The following is a 10,769-nucleotide window of genomic DNA, read 5'->3' as shown; positions in this document are numbered from 1 at the left end:
GGTAGATTATCAAAATGAACAGGGAAGATGTGAGAATAAAGGCTGGCGCTTGCAAGAAAATCAGCAACTCTGTCCTATTGTATTACTTAATGGGAAATTTCATTTTCAGCTTTGATATAAATGTAAAAGAATCTATTGTCTTAAGATCGTGGGTGTTTCTTGCTTAATGCAATAAGTTCGTTTGTAAAAATTACAAATGGGAGAAGGGGGATTTAAATCTAGGTGTTGGGGTTTTTTGTGGTGGAAACTTGGAATATGTGTAGTGTCTTAATAGGTCGGTGCTTGAACTTGGTTCTTGGTGTAGGCGAGTCTAGTACTCATGCTAATGAGTCATCTGTTGGCTGCTGCTGTTGTATATTTTCTTAGCAAAATAATATAATGAGTAGTTGAAATTGGATAATAGAGAAAAGTAATATAGATAGGAAGAGTTATATTCTTTGTGGCAGAAAAGCGCTCAAAGTAATTATATTGAGTATGAGGAACTACACTAGCACTAGAGTTTGCATTTGCATCAGACTGGCTAAACTAGTCTTAGCTAATCTAATGTTAAAAATATAGCCAAACATCATAAAAAGCTCACGCATCAAACAAAGACGATCATCTTAGAAGGTAATTATAACCAACACAACTGGTTCCAAAGCTCAGGGTCCTCACTTAAGGTTGTGTCAGTAGATCAATACTAGACCTGCCCACTTGGTTTCTACCAAATAAGCCAGAGAGTAAGAAACAGACCTTATAAGCATGTCAAAAGCACGTAAGTCATTTGGTAAAGACATGCATAATTGAAGAGCAATGCTATTAATATTACAAGCTGATGAGAAAATTCAAGTGATAGCACCCATTTCCATTCAAACTTGACATTACATATATTCTACTAGACTCCTAAATGTCTGAAAAAGAAGACGACAAGAGAGGAAAAACAAATAAAAGAAAAGAAAAACCTAACTAATAAATTTTAGTAGAAAAGGATTTGTCACTTTTTAACGATTGCATGAAGACATGTGACAAAGGCATAAATTAGTCCATAAAGGCGTTAAGATAAGAAGATAACTTCTTCATATTTTGATACAATAATGTCATAAGATTTGGCTAGTAGTAGAGTCAAAAAATGTTTATAAGACTCAGAAACAAGACGAGTAGCCAAGGCCCCAACATCTGCAGCGACTCTCTTATGAACAGCATATATAACTACTAGCATTCTCCAAATTTTATGTACTTGATCTTCAATCAGCATAGAAAGTTTCCAGGGAACCTTCTTTCTCAAAAGAGGTCCTCCACTCTAGAAATTATCGAAACAAGTCTGCAAAAGCTAAGCTATATAGCCGGGCATCTTATCTAGCTGCATGCCATTTGGTTGCATATGGAAGAACAGCTTGCAAGTGCATGACTAGGTTACATAACCAAAACCACCTCCCGTCCCTGCTAGTGTCCCTCAATAGTCAGCCTCACCTACAGCCCCCCACAACCAGACTCTCTTGCCTTGGTACTTTCCTGCAGTTACTCTGATCTGCCTGTTGTGCATTAGAGACTTCTGCATACCTGCAAAACAAAGCATTGGCATTTCTTAAGCAGACTGTTTTGCACCCTTAAACATTAATCTAGAGAACATCAAATATTCTTGTTTTTAAAATTTTGGATCCTCCATCCATTGAGCCAACCATTGCTTCAAAGAGCAAGGAGAAATGAATTCAGTTCTAAGGCTCAAATCTAATCCAAGCAATATAGCTTGAAGAAGAGTGCACTCTAGGAATAAATAATCCTAGTTTTCCCATTCTTTATTGCATAAGACGCACTTACTATCACTCACTACATTTCATTTCACCTTTCCGTTTTAACAAGTCCTCATGCCAAAACTTCCACACAAAAATTATTAACGTCAAAGGAAGCTTCAATCCCCACAGATGTCTCTATCTAAGAGCTATGACCCTCCATTGAGAATCCATTACCTGAGTTCAACCTACTTTCAATAATAGCTTCATTTTGCCCTTATATCGACCTTGTGTTACATTGAGCCACTGAGGCCATCTCAGATTATCAGTAGCTCCTCACCTTGAGATAGGGGTGGATAAAAAATTGAGCATCCACTTCAAGAGAGTATCACCTCCCTAATCTGCATCTTTTAATAGCTATTAAAAGATGCAGATTTGACTTCCCTAGGGGAGTCCCAAAATATTATATAAAAAATTTAAAATTTTCAAAAATGAATGCCAAAATAACAAAATTTGAAATTTTCAAAAATGAATATCAAAATTTTAAAATTTTCAAAATTTTGCATCATTCCATGGTGAAATTTAATACGTTCTGCTAAAATAACAAACCCAATGGGAGTCCCTTCAGGGACATCCGATAAAATTGGAACAATACAGAGAAGATAACAAACCCAATGGGAAGAATGTGAGAAAACTTAAATTCAAGATGTAATACAGCAATGATGGCAAGTAGAATAGGAGGGCTTACTAGTCTAAGCAGGCTACCATCCTCATTTTTCAACCTTGTCTACACAGTTGCTTGCCTTCCTAATCTGAGCACTATTAAGGAAAATTTTCCTCCGATGTTACATAATCAAGTTTGATGTATGGTCAGGTTTCTCTACTGTCTATGTTTTTTCCTTTAATTCTAATCCTAGTTGAGTCTCTTTAACAAGGCCTAACTTCATTAAGTTAGAGATAGGTCATTTGGTTTGTTTCAGCTTTTGCCTGGTAACAATATGAAATGGGTATGGACAACTTTCAGTCAATAATTTGATTCAAAGTAAAAATTTTTAAAAGGTGGAAAAAATCTCAAGTACATTAAGGGGAAAAAACCGGGGTTCAAGTCTCTAAGAGGAAGTTTCATACACATATACACATAGATTAGGCTAGAATAGAATTTCTATCTTGTAAAAAGAAAATAATAATAATAAATAAATAAATAAATAAAACTTACATAATTAAACAGCTGCTTCATAATAAAAGAGTTTTAAATCATTAATCTTATATATACATAACCTAGAAACAAAAGTCGGATAAAAAGATGTTACTTTTAAGTGGGATTGAAATAAGGTGTCACCAAAGCTTTGACACAAGCATTACAGAGGACAGTGATGTGCATGATAATTTTCTTACATTGCAGAATAAAAGTAGCACATGGCTAAAGCCATTTAGTTCTACTTACTATTCAACATTCAATTATGATAAATCACGGAACCATCACGGCATGTCTAAAAACTAGCAATATATTTACATAAAGGTACAATCTTAGGTTCCTAATATGATAGCTTAAGCAAATTGCAAAAAACATAATTTATGCTGATGCAGATCCTTTTTTCAGTTGACCCATGGATCAATCAATTATGAAAAATGTTGATGTTATTTGAATATATCAAGAACTCAGTTGAATGATTTGGTCAATAAGTAAATTTTGCATATCCACTTTAATTCCTCATAAAAAGTAAGTTTTAATCAAACTCCTAATGTTTTAAATTTTGAACATTCACTAACTGTGACTTGATTGTAGAGTTTATTGCATTATGAGAATTACAACACAATGTCCTCAAACATGCTAATACAAATCATTTTAATAACTTCTACGATTGTTTTTACATTGTAATAATGAAAATTTCGGAGCAGCCAAAAAAAAAAAAAAAAAAAAGAATAGAAAAATCAGCCGGTCTCTTTATCAGAAAAAGAGCAATTTCTTTGGTTAAAGATTACTTAGTACACAACCGTACAAAACCTTCAACGAGGAAGCTTGATGGATGCTACATTTAGCTAGACTAATCATTTTGATTGTGATTTATACATGAGTTCACATATATAATCCATAATGACATAACAGTTAATTATGATTATAATGTTTATAGTGGCATGCATATATTGTTTTTGCAATTTGAAAAATTTTTAAATAATGAACTATATATAGGCAACAAAAGTTCAGATTTTACTCTGTAATCTATTAGAGCAAGCGAAAATCAAAAGCATACAATGGATTGCACTTGTCTTCCCGTCTCTTGGTGATGATAGTTTCTCCTCATGAACAAGCCAATAATCCAACATCAAGGGGGCAACCAACACAAAAAATTGAACCAAAAATACCATAATCATTGTTTATTTTATAACATTATGTTTTGTGGCAACAACTAACAAAACTAAAGATTAAAAAAAAAAAAGACAATGACATACTGGTAATCAAGAGAAAATATAGTAATTAATTTCTACTCATTGACTTACAGAGTATTTGAACCCTTTAATCACTAAACTCCTCAACACATTCCTCCTCACTTGACTCTATACAATCAGAGTTACCATGGGTTTTAAATTCTGGGACCCTTTCAATCCTTTTTGGGTTTGGCATATCACTAGAGCTTCCTTCTCCATTAGGTCCAGCCCCATCATAATCATCACAGGTTCGCTTTGCTATGTTACCTTCTCCTACCACTACTGAATTGTTGAAATTATGATGGAGAATACTCAAGTTCTCATAAGGAATGATGTTGATGTTCCTACTCCGAGCCATAGTTTGCTTTAGATCTTCCATGTCTTTCTTGCATACCATATGGAACCCACATTTCTTCACCGCCACATTTGAATTGGTTACAATTTTAATGCCAATCTGATTGAATTCATTTGCATCACATTCCTTCAGTAGTTTTATGTCCTCCAACTCATTGTAGTATTGATTAAGCAAATAAAGTAGCCAAACATTTTCTGATGAACCAACTTCTAATTCAATTTGTGGAGAAGAATTCAATTTATTTCCATTCACTATCAACTGACAGAACAGTGAACAGTGGCCCTTTTGGAGATGTGGAAGAGAACAAAATACAGCACAAATAGCAATCCCTAGCCACTCATTAGAACACAAATAAGAAGAAGGCTTTTTTATATTCACTTCAGCCCCCATACTTAGATGCCTAAACCACTTCGGAATTACACTTCCAGGAATAATCATATCATATCTCCGATTGTAATTACGAATGTCAAGCCTACCGTGAAGAGAGAGTCCGTAAAACATACAAAGCAGGTTGTCTATAACAGAGAGAGAGAGAGAGAGAGAGAGAGAGAGAGATACTTGAAGGTGCTTTCTTATCACTATAAAAAAACATGTCAATGACACCTTGATTGTCAGCCAATTTACTGCAATTTGAAAGAAAAAGCTCCGCCTCACATAAAGAATTAGGTTTTAGTATATCTGGTACCATTTCTAGTGAGGTACAACAACCTCCCCAAACATGTACGATACTTAATGGAAGTTTTAGCAATGATCGAAGACTCGTACAATTCTCCAAATATATTATTCTCAACTTACATAGTTGACTGATGCTATCAGGAAGGCAAACAAAACTATTTCCCTCTAGATCTATTTCCTCTAAAGAGAATAAGCAACCAATATCATTGGGGATTGCCTTGAGATTGCAGTCACTTAGGTTCAATTTGGTCAAAGAACACAAACCCGATAGAGAGGACAATCCCACGAGATTTGGACTTTTTGGCCTTGAATAAAAAGGGAGGAGATCATACCAAGATGTAGATTTACATTCATGGAAAGATAGCATAAGATTTTTTAACAGACCACTGGAAGAAGGCACCTCTTTTATAGTAGTTCCACTCACATCTAACTCTTCTACACTTTCAGCTTTCCTCAATATCTCAGGTAGTCCCTCAAGTTTTGAGCATCCAGTAATACTCATCTCTTTGAGCATCTTCAAATTAAAAATGTTGCTTGGTAGACATGTGAGACTTTTGCAATCTTTTATATTCAATAAAGCAAGGCTGGTCAAATGCCCAATTGATGTGGGTAGTTTAGTAATAGCAAGTTCATCCAAGTAGAGCTTCAACACATGCCGCATGTTTTCCCCAAAGTCTGGAATCTTTTTAATTTTTAAGCATCCAAAAATAATAAGAGTCTCAAGAGACTCCATTTCAAGCTTGGTTGGAAGACTTTTGAGGTTTCTACAACCTTTTATACAAAGATGAATTAACTTTTTATGAACTCCAATTGATGGGTGCACCCCACGTAGATTTATACAATCTTCAAGAACCAATTTCTCAAGAATTGGGACTTTGTTAAAATCAAGGGTTTCAATAAGTTTTTGAGACTTGGTAAATTGTATGAATTTCATCCTCTCAAAAGTCTGTTAAAAGCCCCAAAAAGAAACATAAAACAATTAAGCATTTATAAAATCTTACAGTTGAATGCAAAATAAAAATAAAAAATTGTTTAAGGGTACCTATATTACCTTTAGATGGAGACTTGATGGGAAAGATTTTGAAGAGTACCCATTCCAAATAAGAACTCTTAAGCTATCCGGTAGATGTTTGGGATCATGTAAAAGGTGAACATTCTCAATTACAAGCAATTCAAGATGATGCATCTTTAAAAATGATTTAGGATTCTAGTATGCCTCTTTAGATTTAGGCAACTTTAAGACAATGCCTTGAATTGCTTCAGTTCCCTAAAAATCATGAACAAAAGGGATTACTTAGTTGCAAAATGTATGGTTGCCAATGCTACTATAAGTTAAACTAGTTTGAATATATAATATGATAGGCTATATGCACAAGCTTGCTAAATAACCTCTTACCGTATTGTTATTTAGTACATTATTAATGTCCTCAATTGACCATAGTCTGCTACACTTTCCAGGCTCTTTAGGGCACTCTTCATGAACTATTTTTCGGTACATTTCTTGTAGTAAATCATGCATTCACACTTGAGAGTCATTCATTTTTATGAGAGATTTATCAACAAGAACCTCTAATCCAACATCAGGGTAAAGGTTAAGATAATCTAGTATTTCTACTACTCTATTTTTACTCACATGATTAAAAAAACATGCAATGTATAGAAATATTTTTTTCTCTGTTTCGTGTAGTCCATCATAACTTATTTTAAGTTTTTCAAGAATTGCACTTTTAGGAAATTCTTTGACCCTTTTTAATGTACTTTTCCATTGATCAACACCTATACTGAGCAAAAAGGAACCCAAAGTTTCAGTAGCTAAAGGAAGACCTTTAGCATAATGCACAACATCTTTGGACAACTCTAGAAAATCTTTGGGAGGATGATCAAATGCTTTCAAACTCAAAAGATGAAGAGCTTCATCATCATTCAATCCTTCAATTTCATATGTTTCATTTGCTATTTGTAGTAAGTGCTTATCCCTTGTTGTTATGATTATTTTACTACCTAAACCAAACCAAATATGATTCCCAGCTAACTTGCTTAATTGGTCTAATTGATTTACATCGTCAAGAATGAGAAGAATTCTTTTATGATGTAGCCTATTCTTGATTATGAAAACTCCACCATCAACACCGTGTATACTTATACTTTTCATTCAAAAGTTGAAGAATAAGTAGTTTTTGTAGTGGAACTAGACCTTTTTTCTAGATTCTTCCCTAACATTGGAGAGAAAACAACAACTTTCAAACTTCTCAGAAACCATGTGAAAAACAACTCTAGCAAGAGTTGTTTTACCAATTCCTCCCATCCCCCAAATCCCTATAATGTGAACATCATTTGACCCTATAGCCAAACATGACTCCAATTTCTCTCCTCGAGAAATTGTTCCTACTTGGTCTTCATTATATTCTGAGAATGCATAACTCAATTTATGCCATATGTCTCCCACAATGTTTTGGATGATTTTTGACTCAGGCCTGCAATGGAGAGAACGTTATGTTGTGAGTTTAAACCACCAATAAATAGGCCACACAAAAGAAAATAAGTAGAAATCCAATGTTATATTCTTTCAATTAGACCCTAAAAAAAAAAAAAAAAAAAATTAACTAACTGGGTAAAGGAAAAGTTGAAAGAATCATGAAGGTGTGTGTAGGTTTTCTTAAGATTCCAAACAAGATTAGAGATAAGAAGAGTAAGAAAAAATAAAATTTGAATATTCAAGAAAAAGTAATCTGTCAAATTGGATTACCTATTCACTAAATGCCACCCTTTAAGATTGGTCACTTCTGTCAAAGCAGCTTTCCACCTTTCAACCTTCTCCATATTTTCCCTAAATGGTTCTTCATGTGCAACAAAAGCTTTTTCAAAAGTTCCTAATTGTTTTCGTACATCAGATGGATCTACATCATAAAAAACTGGCAAAACTGTCATTCCCTTCTCTTTCATGTACTCAACAATCTTTCCAAGTTCATCCAAGCACCATATTGAAGATGCATAGTTTTTTGAGAAAATGACCACTGCAATCATCGAATCTTCTATTGCTTTAAAGAGTTCCAATGAAACAGATTTTCCCGTCTCAAGTTTTTCCTCATCTCTAAAGGTGATAATGCCCTTATTTTTCAAAGCTTCATATAGATGATCTATAAAAGTATTACGAGTGTCCTCACCTCTAAAATTAAGAAAGACATCATATTTCCAACGTGGTGTTGTGGAAGAAAATGATGACGAAGATGAGGCTTCTTTAGTGCTCATGGAAGGCATTTGAAATTTGTTGCCAAATCTTGAACTACAATAAAGATTACAAATTTAAAAAGAAGGGTCTTCAATTAAAAGTAAAAGGAAAATTTATGTGGGGTTTTTGTCATTCCTTATTTTCAATTATTAAAAAAAAAAATTAAATTTTTAAAAAACTTTTTATTGTAAGGGGCCATCCTCCCCCGAAAGCTCAATGCCTCCCTTTTTATCATTTTAATAACAACTTTTTTATGATAAATATTTAAACTTTATCTTAAACTTATAGTTAGTTCAAAAAGGTTTTTAGAAAAATGGTAAATTAGTCTATAACTTGGCGTTCTACTCTAAACAAAAACTTTTTTAACATAAAACATTTTCTTAAAATTGTTTTATGCTTTTTTTGGTATTTTAAGTTGCTAAAAATTTTCAGGAAAAAATTATTTTCATAATCAACAAAATAGTAAGGCCAAATTGAAAAATAAGAGACTAATTTTTAAGCTAGATTACACTTTTATTTTTATTTTAAATTAATTTCTTGCTTTATATTTGGTCCCCAATAAACAAAATTTCTCTTCCTCCACTTTCGCTCTGCTTTCTCGTCATTCAAATAAAAACTGAACACGAACTAAATATAAATGTAATAAATAAAATAATAATAATTCTAAATTCACACAGAGCATTAATTGCATAAGAGAAGAGAGAGGACCTTGATGATGCGGATCAGGTTGTCAAAGTCAAGGAGAAGAACAAGAGGCTTAAACGATAGGTCACAAAAAAAAAAAACTTTCTGTGCTCAGTTTGAGATAAGAGAAAATAGGAAAACTTTGCTGGCATTGAGGAGAAGAGAGAACTTCATAGAGAACTTTTGGACAGCAATGGTGACAACTAATGAAGTCTGGGGTTCTGTTCTGTCGGAGAGTTTAGGAAAGTTCTAGGACGTTTCCTGATTGACCCTTAGCCTTAATTTCCTTCCACCAACATTTGTGAGAAAATTATCATAATGCATAAAACAATAGGATAATAACTACGGAAAATGAATACGATTTGAAGTGGATTTTTTTTTTTTTTCAATTTCAAGATTGAGTGATAAGGAGAAAAAATAGAGAGAGATGTGCATGAAAAGTGACTACGTACTTACAGGTTTGAAGAATTGGTGCAGTGCAGTGGTTGTAAAGCTCAAAAGCCTTGTATTATGTGCTAGAAGAAATTTGTGAAACTTATAACGAAAGCACTTTGGATTGAAGATTTCCCTCCCCCTGCAGTGGAAGTTGTGTGTTTTGATTCGCCTTATATTCAGTTTTAATGATAGTTTCAGTTTTTGATTCCCAAATAATAATAATAATAATAATAACAACATATAATATTTTTCCAAAAAAAAAAAAAACTATCTGCAAGAAGAGTTAGAGAACTTACTGATATGGAGAATCGCAGCAATTGGTTGTTGTAAAGCTCAAAAACCTCTTGAAACAATGCTCCTGGATACAGTTTTGATAGAAGAATTTCTTTTGTTTTTTTGTAGTACTAGTTATTGTGCACAGGCAATGCTATCACCTTTGTGTGAGAAAAAACTATTGCAATCTTTTCTTTTATCCTTACTACTACCACCTACTTCTTAAATGTATTTACTCTTGACTTTGCTTTTTTAGGCGTGGTACATGGGATGAACCTAATTAGTGCTATATGCAAGTTATTTACTCATTTCCATTAAGAAAATAGAAGAGAAGAAAGTTCCTGGTAACTAGTACTCGTCAAGTTTCGTTTACACTTTATTTTGCTTCTTTTTTTTATCAACTTTTTTACTTGCTTTAGAGGAAACTTTTTTTTTTTTTGGATAAGTTCTTTAGTTTAGTGGAAATCGATGACAATTGTTCCTACACTTTCTGCTTTCTGCTTTCTGCGTGGTCGAAAAGAAGAGAGTAACTTTCACTGCGGCCAGCTATTTAAGGTCATTTATTTTGCTTTTTTGACAAACTATAGTGTATATATATATATATATATATTTTTTTATAACAATATAATAATAAAAAATTCTACTCATATTACTTTCTTTCTATCTAGTCAGAATCTAGATACCAATGCATGTGACACGCACAGATGCCTAATGGAATCTGAAAACCTTATAACTAATACATACATTAAAATAATAAGCAGTGTGGGGTTCTGTTCATGTTAGAGAGTTTAGGAAAGTTTCAGGAAGTTTCCTAATTGACTCTTAGTCCACTCGTGACCATATAAATGAGCTTTCTTTCATTTCCTGGCACTTACTCCACTCTTAATAATATCAAAATTATAATAATTTTATTACACTTCTCATGATTTTTATAACTTCAATTAATCTATTACTTTATCATTTAAATTAACGATATCTTCTG

At 33.2% G+C, this 10,769-nt stretch overlaps 1 protein-coding gene across 6 annotated transcripts; it reads right to left on the bottom strand.

Moving 5' to 3' along the window:
- Positions 1 to 779: 779 nt before the first annotated feature.
- On the bottom strand, positions 780 to 10,319 carry LOC112021030 (TMV resistance protein N). Of its 6 annotated transcripts, XR_010624467.1 has the most exons (6): positions 9,811 to 10,319; positions 9,104 to 9,683; positions 7,913 to 8,449; positions 6,563 to 7,640; positions 6,218 to 6,433; positions 1,432 to 1,539 (listed from the first exon to the last, which is right to left on the bottom strand). XR_010624467.1 is itself a non-coding variant. In XM_065762240.1 (3 exons), the coding sequence occupies exons 2-3, from the start codon at positions 8,422 to 8,424 to the stop codon at positions 1,446 to 1,448; spliced, it is 606 nt and encodes a 201-aa protein (XP_065618312.1). In that variant the 5' UTR covers positions 8,425 to 9,683; positions 9,811 to 10,319; the 3' UTR covers positions 780 to 1,445. The 6 variants fall into 6 exon arrangements, 1 of the variants encoding a protein (XP_065618312.1); XR_010624466.1 differs by having other exon boundaries at positions 7,913 to 9,683; XR_010624463.1 differs by lacking the exons at positions 6,563 to 7,640; positions 7,913 to 8,449 and adding an exon at positions 4,209 to 6,112 and having other exon boundaries at positions 1,456 to 1,539; positions 9,536 to 9,683.
- Between the last annotated feature and the right edge of the window lie 450 nt (positions 10,320 to 10,769).

The sequence above is a fragment of the Quercus suber genome, unplaced genomic scaffold (genome assembly GCF_002906115.3).
Source record: "Quercus suber isolate HL8 unplaced genomic scaffold, Cork oak 2.0 scaffold_448, whole genome shotgun sequence".
Taxonomy (NCBI): domain Eukaryota; kingdom Viridiplantae; phylum Streptophyta; class Magnoliopsida; order Fagales; family Fagaceae; genus Quercus; species Quercus suber.
The sequence above is the reverse complement of the archived record's forward strand: the minus strand, read 5'-3'. Positions and strand labels throughout refer to the sequence as shown.